This window comes from Ursus maritimus, unplaced genomic scaffold, assembly GCF_017311325.1.
Source record: "Ursus maritimus isolate PB19 unplaced genomic scaffold, ASM1731132v1 scaffold_5, whole genome shotgun sequence".
In the NCBI taxonomy this organism is placed as follows: domain Eukaryota; kingdom Metazoa; phylum Chordata; class Mammalia; order Carnivora; family Ursidae; genus Ursus; species Ursus maritimus.
The window spans coordinates 59791628-59811967 of record NW_024426663.1 but is presented as its reverse complement, the minus strand read 5'-3'; the positions used below and the strand labels follow the sequence as shown (position 1 = coordinate 59811967).

The following is a 20340-nucleotide window of genomic DNA, read 5'->3' as shown; positions in this document are numbered from 1 at the left end:
CTCTGGCCTAAAAGTATGATTATTTCTAGGCCTTAACAATTAGAACAGGGAAGTCTTGAACTTAGTTTGAATTAAATTCCTGTAATACCAACCTGTATTTGGGAGTGGAGGAAAAGTAATGTCAGGTAGCAAGTGTCCGTTTTTAGCAGCATTGACTTGGAATTGTGTGGCATAGACAGGAAATGTAAGGTAAAGATTCCTGTTGTCTAGAGATGTAACCATTCTAGGTGGAAATATGAATGATAGAAAGCAGTGGTAAATAGAATAAGAAGTCTTGGATGGGTTATTAAGTACAGACTTAAAGTGTCAGTGCAGAGGAGAGGTTATATCCCTGGGGGGTGGAGTGATGAGGAAAGGCAGGGGTGGTACTTGAGCACAGAGGATTAAAATACATGGATGAAAAGTTTGGTATGGTCTAAGTGAAGGTATAGAAGTAGGAATAAATATAATTGGTTTGCTAGGCAGTACAAAAATAGGTATATATGGGATCTGGAGTCTGGTAGTCCTGATTTTGAATCTTGGATGCTTGTATTTACCAGTTACGTTTCTGGATGCATTAACTTGACTTGAATTAGATCTTCATTTATAAAATTGGACAAAAATAGTTCTTTGTATTTGGGAAAATAGTTCTGAGTATTTGGGAAAATCAAGTGTAGGTTGCTAAGCACGTTGCCTGGCATATGAAAGGTGTGGGGAGCTTGACCTGCTTGGTTGAAAGAGAGGCTTCCTGCCATAGATAAAGATTGGATGCAGGCTATGTGTGAATTTTGGAAGTTGCTGGAGAGTGGGGAGTAGTTTTTTTTTTTAAATATTTGGTTCTGTCCTTGTTCCATGTAAAAATCCTAATGGAATAATTCAGCCACTAAAAATTTTTCAGATTGTATGTTGAGAGACAAACTAAATTGAGGGTATTTAGCTTACTATTATTTTTAAGGATTTATTATATTTATTAGAATTGCGTAGGAGTATTTACTTAAATGCTGATGGTGGCCATCCATGGTGGGCGTGGTGGTTTGGAATTAAAGATAATGTTTTTTTCCTTTGTCATACTTTTTGTTTTCTAATTTTCTGCGAAGAGCTTATGCTAACTAGAAAGCACTGGACACTAGGTTCTAAAACAGGCTCTAATTTTTGACTTCATCTTTTGGCCTTTCTTCACATTTAAATATTAGGTTTCTTTGTGTAAGCTTTTATTTTTAAAAACCCTTCAATTTGTGCTGTTTGACGTATTGACCCTCATTCAGTTTTTCTTTGTGAATGGAAGTAGGAATTTTTATTCCTCGTGGGTAGATGATTTTGAAGATGGCTGACTAGATTTTAATGGATAGTTTGAGAAGGTGAAGCAGAACTTTCATAGCAAACTAGTTGGTATATTTTTGTATGAAACTCAAACCAGATCTTCAGTGGAGCAATAATAATGGCTAGTATTTTATTATTTATGATGTGCTAGTCTCTGATATAAACCCTTTAAAAGGGGATCAACACAGGGGCACCTGGGTGGCTCAGTCGGTTAAGTGTCCTACTCTTGATTTCACCTCAGGTCACGATCTTAGGGCTGTGAGCTATAATTTGCACTGAGACAAACTTTTATTTAGCTTTTCAAGATGTACAAAGCGATTATTACTGCATTGGGCTCCGTGTTGGGCGTGGAGCCTGCCTAAGATTCTCTCTCCCTCTTCCTCTGCTCCTACCCTGCTCTTAAAAAAAAAAAAAAGTTGATCAACACCTTTAATTTTTATAGCAGGCATATGAGGTAGGTGCTGTGATTTCCCCCATTTTATTTATTTTTACTTTTTCCCAGTCTGTGTTCAAATCCCCCATTTATTCAACACAGTCCTTTCAGTCTGCATAACAGAGTCTAAACACAACAGTGCCTAAAATGCTAGAAGTTTATAAGACTCAAAACAAAAAAAATTATAGTACCGACTCTACAATAAAAGCCAAAAAAGCAGTGTTCATGTTTTCAAGGTAACCTGCAAGACCCCCATGAATAACAGCTGCAACAGAGGGGTCGGTGATGACCCTGCAAAGCTGGCTCTCAACTTGCTCACCAATTTCAGAGAGAAAGGGAGACCTGGGATGTGGGGGTGTGTGCATGAGTACATGTAAAAATAGAACCATTTTCGGTAACACGGCATGTTTGATCCTAGAGGTTGGAAGAGGACGGGGGCAGGGGAGCTGGGCCAGACTGTCAGGAACAGCAGCTGCATTTTCCTGAGACACTTTTTCCTTTTCCTGAGACATTCTGCAGACCAACAAGCAAGGCCATGATCAGGCCACCAGACTAGCCCCCGGTCATTTGTGGAAATGAAAGTCCTACCCGCAGGCTGGGGCCACACTGCTACCCTGTTTGTCCCTGCTGGCTTTGCCACTAAATTTAACTCTCTCAGAAACGGAAAATGTGGGAGCTTTCTAGCCAGTAAACTGGAGAGCATCTTTACAGGCGCAACCCCAAGCCAGTAACACGCCTGCGGCTGGAACTTTTCAGAGTAAGTCTCAGTTACTCTCTTGAGGGCCTTTGCTGAGTGAGGAATTTGTTTCTTACCAATCTTCCTTTGGCTGGAAAAGTGACCAAATTGAAGTGGAGGAGATAGAAGTTACCGGGCACAGAGCTTCCGTGGCTCTGTTTATTGGGAGGAATTGGAGCTGGAGTGGCTACCGTGGCAGCAGCAGCCAGGGGAGCGACATTGCCTGGTGCACAGGGGACTGCCCCTCAGGGAACTCAATCATCTCATCTGCAGGGGTGACTGGTGCCATGTGGGGGGTGGTGGCAGCATTCTCCTGGGAGGGCTGAATTCCCATGGGGAGGGGGGCGACGTAGGCCAGGGAGCCAGCACAGTGGTGGTAGTGATCTCCTGGCCATCGATTTGTCCTTCATCCATGTCCTTTACCACCTTCTCGGCTTCATCTGGATTTTCTGACTCCATGTATGCATAGCCTTTAGAAAGATGGGTGACAGCCTTTTAGAAGCATGTCAATCTATTAATTTTCCCAGAGGTGGAGAGTATCTCCATGTGTGGTCCTTGCTCACATTCCTAGTGAGCCTCCTGATGTACACTTTGGCCAGGGGAAGGACTCCAGTTTTTCCTTTCCTTTTCATCTCTTTTGGGTGGTTCGGATTTGGAGCGGGAACACCGCCTGTTGTCATGCCAACACCCAGAGGTACTGGTTGAGTTAGAGGAGCTGCTGGAATTGGAGCTGTAGGACATGCTGAACATCCCCAGAAATTGGACACAGAAGAGGAGCTTGAGCCATTGCTCAAGCCTGTGCTGGTGCTGGAAGGAGAGTTGCACCGGGACCTGGTGCTGCTGCCACCCTTGCAAGGACTGTACTTCTTCTGAGTTTTATCCCTGTCACCATCCTTGCTCCACTCCTTGGGGATCCCTTTCTCTTTAGCATGACCCTTGGACTTCTCATCAGGGTGATCTTTGCATTTGGTAGGAGAAGGAGCCATCTTCCCGCCACCGTGGCCTTCTGCCACTGTCCTCAGCTGCTAAGGCCAATGCCCTAATTTTCCCTGTTTTAGAGTTGAGCAGATAGAATTTCAGAGAGATTAAGCAACAGAGAATTCACACAGCTAGAAAGGCAGAGAAAGGATTTGGACAGACCCATACTGATTCTACAGTCTGAGCTCCTTTTACTGTACATGTATTCAAATCAGTAAAGTTGATGGCAAAGTGAAAAAACAATGGATTTCTTTCTTCAGTGCAATAGGCTTACTATTACAGAATTTTTTTTTAAGAATGTGAGCGTTGCTTTGTAGTGATGTTTTCTTATAATAGGGTAAGGAAAGTGTGGACCTTCCCCATACTTTGTAGGAGTTAGCCTTGTTTGAGGCCTTGTTCGCCTGCTGTATCGTGTGGTGAAGATGGACATTCCAGTATTGACACTTGATTATTTTGTAAGAAGTGGTAACTGTTCGTAGTGTGTGTGTATATGAGCCAAAAAAGGATGAATGCAGTTGACTCTTGAATAATTTGGGGGTTATGGGTGACAATCCCCTGTGTAGTCGAAAATCTGTGTGTAACTTGACTAACCAAAAACTTAATAGCGTACTGTTGACTGGCAGCCTTACAGATAACAGAAACCGTTGAATAGCCCATTTTGTATGTTATACGTGTTATGTACTATATTCTTATAATAAAGTAAGCTAGAGAAAAAATGTTATTAAGATAATAAGGAAGAGAAAGTACATTTACAGTACCATATCATAAAAAATACATGTTATAAGTGGACCCCCACAGTTCAAATCAGTGTTGTTCAAGGGTCAGCTGTAATTTAAACTGAGACAAACTTTTATTTAGCTTTTCAAGTTGTACAGAGCAATTCTTACTGTTAAGACAGATGCAGATTTTGAAAGTAACTAAAAGTAAGTAAAAATGTTACCAGACTTCAAGGGAGAATATTACCTAGAACCACTCTGTACAATAGAACATTCATTGAGATGGAGGTATTCTGTATCCAGTTCTAATAAGTTTTAAGAGATAAAAATGATTTGAGTTTTACTTGAGGGCCATTGGGAAGGCCTCACAAAGTGGGTAATACTGTTGGAGAATGAGTGAGATATAGAAGGACCAGAGCGTTTCAGGTGGCAAAAGTTGTCTGAGCAAAGCAGGAAGATGGGAAGACTAACGGGTTGGTTCAGTGTGCCTGAGATGAAGGTGGAAAGTGTGGTTGGGGTTGGGATGGATGGTATGAGGCCTAAGTTCCACAGTAAGGCATCTGGGCTTTATTTGTCGGTTATTGGTTTTATTTGAAAGGTAATTACAACAAATAAGACTGCTTCAGAGTTACCAGGTAGAACATTAACCTTCCAAAAGGACATATAATAAACTTGGGAACATTAGTGTTTTTTATTGTTAGAGCCAGCAGTTGTTTTGATGAGATGAAGGTTTGAAGAAGGGGCTGCAGGAAACAATGGAAGATAAATAACGTTGCCTTATAATTATGTTGGGATTGACGTGTTGGTGGGATCTGGTGGCTTTTAGAAAAGATGTGAGTTTACCAATCATTACGCTTAGGCTGGAAGGCCTTTTTGGAGCGGAGAGGGTGAATGGAGTGGATGAGATTGTGTTTGGCAGTTTCCGAAATGGCAGTATGAGCTTTGATAGGAGGGACATTTATTTGGTACTGGGGATATTAAAAAAAAATTAGTAATTAGGGGTGTATATATATATATGCAGAAAAGCTAATAAGCTTGACCACCTGTGTTTCTCGGAGGCTACCTCCAGCACATTCTGGGCCTGCAGAGTTCAGGGTTCAGAGCAAATCTAATGATATCCCAGGCTATGCCATATTTATACAGTGCAGAGCTACTTGCAACTGCTTTGGGAGATTGGCTCACAGGAGTTCCTACCCTATTGGGTGGAAAGGGCCACTGAGGCACAGAGAGGCCCAGCATTCTGGCAGATTGCACAGGGCTAGTAAGTTTATTTAAATAAAATAATTCTCAGTAGATCATCTAATGTCAGATTTGGACCAAGGCATTATGGCTTCAGAACTTACTTACTCCAGATTGGAAGAACTAGGGGTCTAGGGCAGATAGAGAGAGCCAAAGCTAGAGTGTAAAGTGTGGGGAAATGGTCTAGAGTCCTGACTCCATTTCTTTCAGATTGTGAGATGCTGGATAAATTTACTTACTAAAATCTTTTTGGACTCAGTTTCTTTTCCTATAAAAGAGTGATAAGATGGGGGGTGCTTCTGAAGATTTAATGAGATAATACACATAGCGATTTGTGCAGTCATTGTTATCAAAGTAGGAAGAAGAGGTTTTACTGGATTGAGGAGAAAATAATCTCTGTTTAGGATTTAGTTTTGTCTTTTAGGATTTTTTGGGTGCTTTGCGGTGAATTTGATCTTTAGCTTGAAAGAAAGCAGCTACGGGAAGGGGAGGTGACGAATAAGTGAGAGTAGAGGGAAAATGGGGCAGGGTTCCAGAGGGATTAATTAGAATGAAAAACCTATGGGGAAGCATAGGGGCCATCTAACAAAAGTATCAGTTCCAATATAACTGACTTTTTAAGCTTAAACATGGTGTTTTAAAGTAGTAATACCTGTGAGCAGGTTTCAGTTTTGCTTTCTAAAATAAGCTGCAGATATACATCAAACTACAAAATACAGCAGGCAGTATATGAATTGGTGATTTGGAAGAATGTGTTCATAAGTGGGAATGAAGTTCATTGTCAGAAATTTTGAGTACTTTCGGTGCCTGGCTGGCTCAGGTGGAGGAGCATGTGGCTCTTCTTGATCTTGGGATTGTGAGTTTGAGCCCCAGGTTGGGTGTACCGATTACTAAGAAAAATAAAGTTAAAAAAAAGAAATTGTGAGTTCTTGGAAGCTGGTTCTGGAAAAATTTTTACTAATATATAGTAGGACGAGTTCTATTGGTTTAGACTATTCTCTAGGTCAGGTTATAAGCTGTTTGAAAAAGCAAGAGCATTTAATTGAGGTATTAAGAGGGTACATTATTTTGTATTGGGATTTTGAGCACCAGACTTGAAGAATAAGAGAATAGCGGAGACTGGCTAGGTTGCCACCCTGTAGTATTCTAGACAGATGGTTAACACATCAGACTTGTGCTTCAACATCTGAATGACAGGACTCCCATTATTCTAAGAGCCCAGTCATTTTCTTGGACAGTTTTACTCAGTGGAGAGTTCAAAATCACAGACTTCCTGTGTGCTTTTACAATATGTGGCTTTTTAGCTCAGAGTCAGAAAAGTTGCTTGCTATGGCGATGTAATCCTGTTGGATGTAATGTTGCAGTAAGGTTTGATGCTTAAATGTTTTTTTTTCTAGGGCTTGCATTTCTTTTGGTCCTAAGAATCGTTCAATTGGAGCAGCAGCTAAAAGCCAGGTAGAGTTTTGTTTTTTTCCCCTAAAATAACTTATTTCTCTGCTTTGTCCATCTTTCTCTTCAGCAACTATTTCAGTGCCCATTATATGCCTAATACGACAGTCCCTGGGTGAACAGCTGAGAAAGAGGTCTGATCACTAGTCTCATGTACTTGAGTGAGAAGCAAATAGCTTTTTAAAAAGCATGAATAGGGGGCCCTGGGTGGCTTAGTTGGTTAAGCTTCTGACTCTTGATCTGGCTGAGGTCTTGATCTCAGGGTCTGAGTTCAAACCCCGCTTTGGGCTCCATGCTGGACGTGGACCCTACTTTAAAAAAAAAAAAAAAGATAAAATAGCATGAACAGTATAATTTATTTAGTGCAAACTCCTGGGATGTATTTTGTCCAGATCTTGTTTAAGCAAAGCTTGCTTATTCCTCTGTATTTTATATGTTCCTTGAAGTCTGTCTCTTTGGGTTTTTATCTTAGGCATACTTAGAGTCACCGTTGTTTGTAGATTTTATCTTGTTAATCAAGGTTCTCAAGGAAAGAAAGCATACTTGTAGAAGCACACTTGACTTTTATGTGTTTATTTTATAATTTATAACAGGAACCTAACATTATTTGTTGGTTTCTAAGTAACCAGAGCAGCAAAACCCCAAGAGTTCTGTTGCTTTGAGTGTCTCAGGTTGCTGTAAAATTAAGGAGTTGCATATTTGACCTTTTTATGGTTCAGCCTGGAGCACCATGTAGAATGAATAAATGTTTTTTTTTTTCTGGACTGGACAGGGCCTACGATATAAAAGTCCAGGGGTGCCTGGCTGGCCCAGTTGGAAGAGCATGTGACTCTTATCTTGGGGTTATGAGTTTGAGCCCCATCTTGGGTGTAGAGATTACTGGGGGAAAAAAAAACAACAGCTTAAAAAGCCTAAGAAAATAGTGCTTAACCCGTTGATTTTTTAATTACATTGGGTATTTTATAATCTTATTTTCAAAAAGTCAAAAGATTTGTTAGGAAGCAGTAGATAGCAAGTACGGAGTTAGTTTGAAATGTCTTTCCTTCTAAAATTCCAGTGAGTTCTTGTTTCTAAACTTGCTCTCGTTATTGAGAACAGTTACTGTACTAAACCAGCTGCCTAGTTCTAGGATAACATAGTTATTGTGACACTGAGTTTCTGCTTGGCAGCCTACTGAAGAAGGGCCTGATTTTGGAGTTTTATAAAAGACTTCTGTGTGCCTTCTAACATAGCTGATGTAGAGGAGCTCTGCAGTTCTTATAAATACAAAAGTAAAAGAAATTTGGAAGTTACACGTGCTACCTTTATCCAAACATCACTGTTAGTATCTTAACGTATAACCTTTTGTGCTCTTTCTATGGATTTAAATGCTTCCCCCACTCCAAAAGTGAGATCATATCATATAGATACTTGTCTTCCAACCTTCTGAAATAATGTTACCCACTGTATGAATATATCATCTGTTTATCCATTCTCCTGTTAATTGACCATCCAGGCTGTTTCCAGTCTTCTGCTGTTGTAAATATTTGGTCACTGTCTTTTTACAGTTATCATTATGTACTTACTGTCCTCTTTTTTTCCTGTAAAGTTTCTTTCACTAGAATTTCTGATTGATATTGCCAAATTGACTCCTGGAAGGTTTGAATCACAAATTATGGTAAAAATTTAATTTTTAAAACTTAAAGCGCATTTTAGGTAAATGTTAATTAGAAGTTTAAGGACAGAAGAATACCTTCGTACATGTACAGCGACCCATCTTCATAGAGAAGTAGGACAAGCTGGGCTGTAGTGCCATCCCGGCCACTGTGGTCTATCCGAGTCCGTTGGTCCTCACTTCTCATGCGAGCAGGCATCATACAGAAAGGTGTAGTGCTGAGGAAAATGAAACCCAGAAGGAAACCTTGTGGAGTTAAAGTGATGCTAGTTTAATCTGAGGCTGTTGAATTTTTTTTTTTCCTAATTTAATTGCTCTTAGTCTTTTCACTCTGATTCTGATATTCTTTGTCTTTAGGTAATTTCCAATGCAAAGAACACAGTCCAAGGATTTAAAAGATTCCATGGCCGAGCATTCTCTGATCCATTTGTGGAAGCAGAAAAATGTAACCTTGCATATGATATTGTGCAACTGCCCACTGGATTAACAGGTATAAAGGTAAGGTCTCAAAGTGATGCCTTACGATTAAAATACAGTGTTTTATTATATCAGGTCAATTTATATCTGTACCATTCTGAATTCAAGTTGTAGTGAAAATGTTTACATGTGTTTAGGAGAAGGTTTTGGTAGGAAAGACCATTTGGCCTTTTTTGAATGATCTGGATTTTGATTGGGAGCAATAGGTGGCACTGTTAAAATGGGTTGGACAGGTGGGTAGTGGTGGTTTGAAGTTAACATTGCCGTTGCTGCTTATGTTGTTTACTGATGGAGCAGTCTTCCTGGTGTGATTTTAGTGAACGTCTTCTGGAATACCAACCAAAGAACTTAACACTTTAAAGTCACTAGCCAGATGTATGGTCATACGCTTGACAGTAGTACTTACATTGGAAAGAGGTGTTGTTCTTTTGGGGAAAAGGGAATTTAGTCTTTGGTATCTTGAGGACATCTAGGAGAGTTTGTGAAGCATGCAGTGAACTGATCCTACAAAAGAGGCAACTGAGTTTAGCAAGGGAAGATTTGGTGTTTGAGAGAGCGCAGTTGGAGAAGTCAGGATTGTAGGATCAGGCTCAAAACCCAAGAGATGATGAGAATTGTGAGAAAAAGATAATGAGTTGTGCTATGGAGAACTCAGCTGAATTCAGAAGTAAAGAATTCTGATAATGAAAGAATGATCACTGACTGGGTTTACTTAAGATATCTGTGGCAGTAATCTCCGAACAGTTTGAATGGCTGGTAATGGATAAATCTGGAGTACAGGGGAGGCAAAAAGGGAAAAAAAGGAGGTGAGTAGATGGAGGATACTTATAGTCAGGAAAGAAGCAGGATTAGGTATTGGAAGATTCAGTCTAAAGCACTGCAAGAGCCAGAGGAGGAAGAGACTCGGGGAAGATCCGGGAAACAGTGGATACAAGTACAAGAGTGGAGGAATAGACTAAGAATTAAGCAGATAGCGGGGAAGAAGAGGCTCACGGGAGGGGTGCCTTCCCATCTTTGTCGTGCAGTAAAGTAAGGGACTACTAGATTGTGAACCAGAATAAATTAGGATTAGGCTGGGGAGCGAAGAGTTTAGGAGACGGTGGTGTTCAGGTTCACTTGGAGCAACAGCTGAAAGAAGACAGTTAAGTTTTCAGGTGTGGATCGTATTTGGGGACTGTGGGCATGTGGAATGGGGCTTGTCCTAGCCATTCTTTCAGCATTTCAAGTTTGTAGCCCTTATGCAAGTTGCCCACTTTTATGCAGGGTACGATATCTTGAAGCTTTATTCATTTATCGTTTAATTCAAGTATTTATTGTGTCCGGTTTGTCCTAAGTCTTGGGCCTATAGCAGTAAACAAACTAACAAAAACTATGACCTCAGGCTAGATTGGATCCTGATTTCGGGAATGATCATAAGTCAACACACTAAACAAAGTAAAACGCACATAGTATTCCAGGTCACAGAGTGTCCACCACCAGACCACTTCACGGAGGTAGAGTGTGGGCCCTGGTGAGCTCTGCCAGTTTGCTTCTGCACAGTTGATCTCAGCTTTTGTTGGTGGTCACAGTATACTGTTTACATAATGGTCCTTATCTTCAGGTATTCATGTTTGATAAACATGTTAAAAAGCTAAAAGTGACCTTCAAGTTGTTTTTCCTTCCCAGACTAGTGTTCTTCAGTTCCTTTTTGAGATAAGGTTCCATCGATGATGTGTTAGACATTGTTCATTTTAGGCTTTTAGGTCATGAAAAACTGGAATAAGTCTAGATCCTTTTGTTATTTTATTGCAGGTGAAATATATGGAGGAAGAGCGAAATTTTACTATGGAGCAAGTGACTGCCATGCTTTTGTCCAAACTGAAGGAGACAGCAGAAAGTGTTCTTAAGAAGCCTGTTGTGGACTGTGTTGTTTCGGTGAGTTTGATCCCTGTGTTTTACTGGGGACTTAAGCGATGAAGCAGAGAAAAGAATGTTGTCAGTTGGAAATAACATTGCTTTTTGCCTTCAGTTATGGAGATTATTTTAAGAATTTATCAACGTCTTCATTTTCTTGAGTATTCTTTTCTGCCCCCTAGTTTTTACTCAGCCTTTCTCTGTTTTTCCCATTTGAAGGTTTACCTCAAAGCCCACTTCCCCCTGGATTCCTTTTAGCACCTTATATAGTGCCTGGCACGTGATAGCCACTTGTTTGTTGAATTAGTTGAATACTCACAATTAGAAATGTTATTTTCTTCTTTTTGCTTGCCCTGTACTTAGAACTAAAGGCAGGGCAGCAGTAGACTAATCTTATCTTTTCCATATCCCTTCCATAAGATGGAAGCCTGGCTCTTTATAGCTTTATGCTTGTGGGACAATGGAGTCCTTAGGAATTGTTGAAATTTGGGTGGATGTATTGACTTTGCAGCTGAGTCTCCTCATTCTGCGGTTGTTATATTAATATTTTAGTTCTGTGTTCTCTTTTGTCTTCGTATTGGTGTATTCATCTGCAAAGCAAGGGCTGTTAGGTGACTGTTATCCTGCAGTCTGTTGTCTGATAGATTCCTTGGTTCTTGGCTATCTAGAAAAGTAGAACTGACATTGGTCAGGAAGAATTAGATTATGGTTGTATGCTATATTCTGGGGATTCAAAGAATAAAAGTGATCCTTTTCTTAAGAGCTCGTATTCAGTGCAGGCACTGTTTCTTAGATGCATTTCTGTCATTCCCTAACTATTGTATTTTCAGATTTGTCCCCATTTCCCCCACCTAGTGCCCTAACTTTGATTCTCGGTTATGCTCAGTATAGAAGTGAAATTTATGTACGATGGCAGAATGCCCGAGTGGCTTTTCCAGCTTTTGAGATCAAGTTAAAAGGTGATGTATTAAGTTATGTGTTAGGGGTCCTCATGACTATACTGAATTTCAGTGACTTGCTAGGAGAATTTTAGAACTCACTGTATAGCCATACCTATGGCTAAGATATCTTGCAATGAAAGGATACAAAGCAGAGGCAACAAAGGGAAGGGTATAAGGGCAGTTTCTGGAGGAAACCAGGTACAAGCTTCCAAGAGTCCCCTTCTAGGGGAGTCATACTGGATGCGCTTAATTCTTCTAGCAGCAAGTTGTGATAACACGCGACATACCGAATACCAGGCAATTTCTGCCTGAGCCTAGGAGTCCAGGGTTTTTAATTGGAGGTCCGTCATATAGGCACCTTCTGCCTAACCCATACCAAATTCTAGACTCCCAGAAGGAAAGTAGCCATGTAGCATAAATTATGTTGTACAAACAGTTTAGACAAGAGCCATTCTTGTCTTTAGGGTAATTTTTCTTTCAATTTAGCGACCTGTTTATCATTTAAGTTCCTCTATGCTGGGAAAGAGCTAACCTTTTCATCAGGCCTTTCTAAGGATAGCCGCCGGCTCCAGCCCCTATGCCTGGGTATGTTTTACCTTATTTATGAATTGGTTATTGTTAAAACATAAACTGTATTTTTTGGGAAAAGTAATAATAGCCCCCATGTTCAGAAATCAAATGCGTGTATGGGAAACTTCAACACCCTCTGCTTACCTAGAAGGAAGTTTTTTCTTCCCAGATGTTAGGAGTTTTATTACTTGGTTACACATCTTTCCAGAGATTTTTGTATACCCAAGTACATATGTATATATATCCTTTTTTACTTTCATTTTTCTTTTGATAAATTTTAGACCTTTTATCTTCTATATCTTCCTTAGTGGTAAAGAAGGACTTTGTTCTTTTCAGCGGGTGCAGAATATTCCAGTTTATCCATGTACTGAAATCTCTTTAACTAGTCTGTTTTTTTGGACTTGTGGTTCCTTCCTTTTTTAAAAATTTACATATGTATTTTATTTTTTTAAAGATTTGTTATTTGAGAGAGAGCCTGCATGCGAGCAGGGGGAGGGGCTGAGGGAGAGGGGGAAAGAGAATCTCTGGTCTACTCCCTGCTGAGTACAGAGCCCAACATTGGGCTCCATCCGAGGACCCTGAGATCATGACCTGAGCCAAAGTCAAGAGTCAAGACATTTACTGCCTTCGGCTCAGGGCATGATTCCAGGGTCCTTGGATCGAGCCCTGCATCGGGCTCCCTGCTCTGCTGGGAGCCTGCTTCTTCCTCTCCCACTCCCCCTGCTTGTGTTCCCTCTCTCGCTGGCTGTCTCTCTCTCTCTCTCTCTCTGTCAAATAAATAAATAAAATCTTAAAAAAAAAAAAGTCAAGACGCTTAAACTGACTGAGGTGTGCTCCTCCAATTTTTTTTTTAATTGTAAAAAATTAAAAAAAAATTTTGCTGTCAATAAACTTGAACAGATAAGATTTTGCTCTTATGTGATAAGTTTGTAGGATTTATAGGTTAAATTCCTAGAAGTACAATTGGTAGAACAAAGGATATGTGTATTTGTAATTTTTTTTTCAAAGATTTTATTTATTTGTCAGATTGAGAGAGAGCACAAACAGGGGGAGTGGCAGGCAGAGGGAGAAGCAGGCTCCCCACTGAGTAAGTAGCCCAATGCGGGACTCCATCCCAGGACCCTGGGATCATGACCTGACCTGAGCTGAAAGCAGATACTTAACCGACTGAGCCTCCCAGGTATCGCAGTTGTTTAATTGCCCTTTAAAGAATTCGTACTCACACTTCTACCTGCGGTGTATAAGAGGACTTGTTGGGCAGCAGCCTCACCAGCACAGCTTATGGGGGTGTTAGCTGATCCTCTAATAGGTGAATAATGCTATCAAAGTGTTTGTGATTTTAATGTTTTATTCTTTAGGTGGAGTTGAGAACATTTTAAAATTTAAGAGCCCTTCTGTATTTCTTTTCTGTAAAACGTTTCTGTTCTCTGAGTAGTTTGATTTTCTGGGTGTACATTTTGATTTGTAGTTCTTCATATATATTAGAGAGATTAGCGCTATCATGTTATGAGTTGCAAATATTTTCCCCATTTGGTCATTAGAATTTTTATGAGTCAAATATATTAATCTTTATAAAAATTGTTTTGTTTATAGTTGACATACAGTGTTACATTAGTTTCAAGTGTACACCTGAGTGATTTGACAAGTTTATACATTACGCTATGTTCACCACAAGTGTAGTTACCTTAATCTGTCCTGTTACATTGCTGTTCAGATATATTAATCTTTTCTCCCCCTTGTTTTCTTCTGTATTTTGTGTTGTATTGACAGAATGTCTTCCTACTCTGATGGTAAAGACCCCCTTTCCTTCTGGTACTCATCTTTATTTTAACTGTTAAAGCTTTGATTCGAAATATATTTTGGTATGAGGTGCACAGTAGGGATGGTACCTCATTTTTTTCTGTATGGTTATCCATTTGTTTCAACACTACTTAATGAATATTCTGACTTTTCCTTACTGGTTTGAAATACTTCCTTGATCATATACAGAATAAATTGCTCTAGGTATTTGAGGGCATTTCTAGACTTTACTGTGCTTTGGCAGGTGTATTTTAAATAAGGACTCCCTAATATAGGAAACTGTCAAATTTTTTGTAGGTTCCTTGTTTTTATACTGATGCAGAAAGACGATCAGTGATGGATGCAACACAAATTGCTGGCCTCAATTGCCTGCGATTAATGAATGAAACAACTGCAGGTAACAGGAACTGTTAGCATCTGTGACTTGGTGAATCGTGAAGGTTTTGCCATCTTAAAACCCTGGGGTTTCTTGTTCTTTATTTTGCTTGCAACCCTTACACCTATATGCCATAGTATTTTTGGATACTGTGTCACACATAAAGAATTCATCTGACAGTGCTTTTTCTCTGTCCACATACTTTGGTACGTAATCACATCCTCATTTGGAAAGTAACACAGTTATTGTGTGTTCACAGTGTGTTGGTTTAAAGATTGGCCTTTTCTCCAGCCCTTTAATGGGCTGTAAAGTGTAAAGCAACATCTCAGGGAGAGATATGTGGGAATGGTGAGATGGCGCAAGTGTAGAAGAAAGGAATCCTGAAAAATATGTTTGGAAAAGTAGGGGAAGTGGTTGGGAAAAATTGTCAGTCATTGGAATTAGAAATAGGAAACGTTAAGGAGGTCTAAGTGAATGTCAGCATTTAATTCTTTGAAGTAACTGTTCCTCATGAATGAATTATGCAAAGCATATGAAGAATTTGATTCGTTGTAAAACATAGCATATGATGCAGTCCTATTCACTGTATAATTTTTTTTTTTACTTAAAGTGAATTTTAAATGTACTATTTTAATGATAATGTTACACTGACTTTAATTTTTTTTCTTATGTAGTTGCTCTTGCCTATGGAATCTATAAGCAAGATCTTCCTGCCCTAGAAGAGAAACCAAGAAACGTAGTTTTTATAGACATGGGTCATTCTTCTTATCAAGTTTCTGTATGTGCGTTTAATAGAGGAAAACTTAAAGTAAGGATATTATTTCTGGAAAACTTTATTACAAGTGTATGGTAATGAGGAATTTATGGGAGACAGTTGAAAAAAGAACTTAAAGAATTTTGTTTCATTGATGGAAACTTGGTATGAGCCATCTAAACTAGAACTAGGTATGTAGAAGGAGGGTTGAAGCTGTAATTTATCGAGAGTTGGCATGGTGTGAAGCAAAGAGCATAGACCTTGAAGAAAAAGCTCTTAAGATTTCTGATCCTTTTTTTTTTTTTTTAAAGGTTTTATTTATTTATTCGACAGAGATAGAGACAGCCAGCGAGAGAGGGAACACAAGCAGGGGGAGCGGGAGAGGAAGAAGCAGGCTCATAGCAGAGGAGCCTGATGTGGGGCTCGATCCCATAACGCCGGGATCACGCCCTGAGCCGAAGGCAGACGCTTAACCGCTGTGCCACCCAGGCGCCCCCTGATCCTTACTTTTCTAATCTATAATTTGCAGAAAATAATGGTTACCCTGAAGGCTTATTAGGATTCTTTAACATGTAGTCCTTTTGTGTATTTTTTTTTACACTGAGCGAGAGATGACAAAGATTGTGTTCTTTATCTTAAGGTTTTGTGTGGTCTTTATTTGAGAGAGAGCGTCCGAGCAAGGGGGGTGGTGGAGAGAGAGAAGCAGGCTCCTAGCCCAGCAGGGACCCTGAAGCGGGGCTTGATCGCAGAACCCTGAGATCATGACCCGAGCCAAAGGCAGATGCCCAACCAACTGAGCCACTCAGGTGCCCTGGTTTTGAGCGTTCTGGGAAAATAGTGTGGGGACTAAAACTTGGATGGCCAAAAAGAAACCAGACTGAGTGATACGCTTAACTGACTGAGCCACCCAGGCACCTCTCACCTTTTTAAACAGAAGCTACTGGCCATATAATTCAGGTTTGGCTTTGGGTCAAAGTGATGTATATTTGTGATTACTTGCCATTTTTCCCTCCACCAAAATTGTCCTTTATTATCTCTTGTTATCTATCGGTTTTGCAATTATAATTAAAATTTAATTCTAAAAATACTCATTATGAAAACACCCCCAAACTTGGAAGACCTTTATATGGAAAGAAAAAGCATTCACAATCTTACTACTATGAACAGGATGCTATATTTCATTTTAGTCTTTTGAAGAAAACAAAATTAGAATTAGACTGTAATCAGTTCTGTGTCCTTTTTTTCCCCTTTACTTAATATATTAAAATTTCCCCACGACATTTAACATCTTTGAAAAGATTCTTATTGATTTTATTTTTTCATAAAAATGTAATTAGCCTACGTCTGTTACTGAATTGGATTAGATATCGTTTGCTTCTAATCTGCTTAAGATTTGGGTAATGGATAATCAAAGCTAATGAGACTTCTACAAGTTGCTGTGAATTAAGCTTTTAGCATCTTTTCCTGGTAGTAAAGTGCATCGAGGTAGGGCTTTGGTATTATTCATAGTTTTGTGACAGTGATAAGACCAGAACTCTGTAATGACGTATTACTGCATTTGGCCTTGGTTATGTAATTTTAGTTTGCAGTCAGGTGGGTGTAGTAGAAAGGGATTGGATTTTGGAATTGAGGGGATTGGGTTTTGAGTTGTACTTCTGCCACTTCCTAGCTTTGTGACCTGCAGATTATCTGACCTGTCTATGCCTATAGCATCATCTGTAAATTGTGGATTATAGTGTCTCTTTTCACAGTGATAAAATGACAGGTGCAACATTGCCTTGTTTCAACCTTAATGTGCCTAATTGTAATTTACCAGTTAAATATATATCATGATAAATTTTTAAATTGATTGGTACATTTTTGAATTAACTATCATCTTTTTTCCTAAGGTTCTGGCCACTGCATTTGACACAACACTGGGAGGCAGAAAATTTGATGAGGTGTTAGTTAATCACTTCTGTGAAGAATTTGGGAAGAAATATAAGCTAGACATAAAGTCCAAAATCCGTGCATTATTACGACTGTCTCAAGAATGTGAGAAACTCAAGAAATTGATGAGTGCAAATGCTTCAGACCTCCCTTTGAGCATCGAATGTTTTATGAATGATGTTGACGTATCTGGGACTATGAATAGGTAACCAGATCAGTATTTTGATGTTAAGCTGAACTGTTATTTTTCTCCACTTCTATTAGCATTTATTTATTTAAATGTTGAAATTATCATGGTTGCTGTAAGATAACTTCTGTTGGTAAAAATTAGACACCATTCAGGATCCTACTTTTATGTGAAGTTTGGGTTTGATTATTCTAAGAATGTTGACTAATCTTTTTGTTCTGATTAGTCAGTTGATAGGTGCATGTATTACATGTGTGAGTTAGTTTTAAATTAGGGCAAGGTGCTTTAATGCTGAATAGTATTAAATTTGATTTAGTTGTTGATTGAGAATTGGTGTTCTTGGGTAGTTCAGAGTCACTTGTGGGCAACAGCTCTTTTTGTACAGTGCTACAAGAATTCTGGGTAATTGACATTTCATGGCTATCCTCAGAAACACCCAGAATGTTACTGTTGTCTCTGGGGTTGCTTGGATGATGAGAGTGATAAGTTCTTTAGGATGTGAACTCTACTGGTAGAAATTTAGGCACAATTAATGGCTTGCTTCGGGAAGTATGGCCTCAGTTACCCTCAAAAAATTGAGATGGAATTGGAATTATGTTAATGTGCCTAGTAACCACGTTTGTAGTCCCCTTTCCTCTCCACTTGAAAGTGAGGGTTTTCATTTTTATTAAGCAGCAGTTGTGTGTGTGTGTGTGTGTGTGTGTGTGTGTGTGTGTTAGGGAGATTGGGGGGTAGGGGAGTACCAGCGTGTCTCAGAAATTGTTAGTGGAACGTTTTGTGATAATCAGAGCCAAGTAGACACTTTTAAGTAGTTTATACTTTTTATACTTTTTAAAAACTGAAAACAGTTAACCTGTATGCTGTTTTTTTTTAAACAGTTGTACTTTGTGTACATGAGTGCAAAGCTGTCATATTCTGTGCTCTATAGTCTTCATATAGTCTGTAATGCTCACCAGCAATCTTTTTTTTTTTAACTAATGAGACTGGATTACTTTTGACATTGTAGCCTTTTTTCTAATTAACTTTTTTTGAGGTAAAATTCACATACCATTTTATTTTATTTTTATGATTATTTTTTAAAGATTTTATTATTAGAGAGAGCAGGAGAGAGCATGAGCAGGGGAGAGGGAGAAGCAGGCTCCCCGCTGAGCAGGGAGCCCCATGTGGGACTCGATCCCGGGACCCCAGGATCATGACCCAAGCTGAAGGGAGACACTGAACCAACTGAGCCACCCAGGTGCCCTCCCATTACCATTTTAAAGTGAAAAACTGGCATTTTTAGTACATTCACATTGTTGTGCAGTGACCAGCTCTATCTAGTGACAAAACGTTTTCATCACTCGCAAGATAAAACCTCATAACCATTAAGCAGTTCTCTTGCCTCTTGTACCTGGCAACCGCTACTTTTTTTTTTTATCTGTATGAATTTACCTCTTCTGGATGTTTCATATGAATGGTATTACTACTGTGTGTTTTGCTTCATTTGTATCTGACTTCTTTCACTTTAACATAATGCTTTCTAGGTTCATTCACATTGTAGCATGTATTAGTACTTTTTTGCTTTTTAAGGCAAATAATAATCCCTTTGTATGGATAACATCACTTTTTTTTTTTTTAATCCTTTCATCAACCGATGGACCTTTGGGTTGTTTCTACCTTTTAGTATCATGAATAGTGCTTCTATAACTATTCATGAAAAAGTATTTGTTTGACTATTTTGTTTTCAGTTCTTTTTGGAATAAATGTAGGAGTGGAATTGCTGAGTTATATGCTAATTCTGTGTTTAGCGTTTTGAGGAATTGCCAATTTATTTCCCTCAGCATTTGGACCATTTTACATTCTGACCAGCAGTGTATTAGGGTTTCAATTTTACCACATCCTTGCTGAGGCTTGTTATTTACTACTGCTTTATGGTAATGTGTTTTAATCATTTTGGTTGTTGGAAGGATATTCTAATAGATTTTTAAAAAAATGGCACATGTGAACCGTGTAAAGTTCTTGCATGTTGATGACCGTTTTCCACATTATACTTGGTTGGAGAGAACATAACCTTAGCTCGTATTCTTTCCTTGATTATCTTTATTTATTTATTTATTTATTTATTTATTTATTTATTTATTTATTTAAAGTGTTTATTTTTAAGTAATGTCTATACCTAACATGGGGCTCAAACTTATAACCCAGAGATGGAGTCGCATAACTCATAACCCTGAGATCAAGAGTCACATGCTCCCCTGACTAAGCCAGCCAGGTGCTCGTTGCCTTGATTCTCTTAAATGGAGAAATAATACTCTTTTGGCATATAGCATTGCTGTCTCATTGTGACAGTGTACTTTTCAGTTATTTGTTGTTCTTTTTGCTAGATAGCCCCCCCTTTTTTTGGAAAGCCTAATTTACCAGAATAATTGGGTTTTGTTGCTGGTTGTTTTTGATAATTTTTTCCCAGGTACGCAGTGTGTGTTTTCAGTATGTAGTTTCACAGCTATTTAAAAACCAAGCAAGTTTTCTTGAATTACATTATTCAGTACTTGTTCTGTTCTTGTACTTTGATTTTATTCTTTTAAAACTCTTATGTAAGTATGTTGGGTCTTTCTTGCCTATGATCTATATTTATCATTCTCTTTGCATTCATCCCTCTATGCCACTATTTGGGGTGTTTGTCCTTGTGACATTTCTAGGTTATTTTTCATTTCTGACATTTGTTCCTTTATTTCTGACTCTTAGTTTTTCTGATTCTATTTGTTGCTCTTTCATTTTCTGTATCATTTTTTATTGAGATACAATTCATATACCATAAAATATGTCAGACTTTAAAGTGTACAATTCAGTGGTTTCAGTATATTCACAAGGTTGTGCAATAAGGATCATGATCTAATTTTGGAATGTTTTCATCAGGCCAAAAAGAAACC

General features: G+C 38.9%; 1 protein-coding gene and 1 pseudogene across 1 annotated transcript in view; one reads left to right on the top strand and one right to left on the bottom strand.

Annotated features, from left to right (window-relative positions):
* Positions 1-20340, top strand: part of HSPA4 (heat shock protein family A (Hsp70) member 4) — a 44930-nt gene that overhangs the window by 5385 nt on the left and 19205 nt on the right. The window contains exons 2-7 of the mRNA XM_008691617.2: positions 6799-6856; positions 8862-9002; positions 10773-10895; positions 14483-14582; positions 15236-15369; positions 17205-17449. Coding sequence (XP_008689839.1) covers positions 6799-6856; positions 8862-9002; positions 10773-10895; positions 14483-14582; positions 15236-15369; positions 17205-17449 — 801 coding nt within the window. The remainder of the gene's footprint in view (positions 1-6798; positions 6857-8861; positions 9003-10772; positions 10896-14482; positions 14583-15235; positions 15370-17204; positions 17450-20340) is intronic.
* Positions 2628-3919, bottom strand: LOC103663820 (annotated as a pseudogene).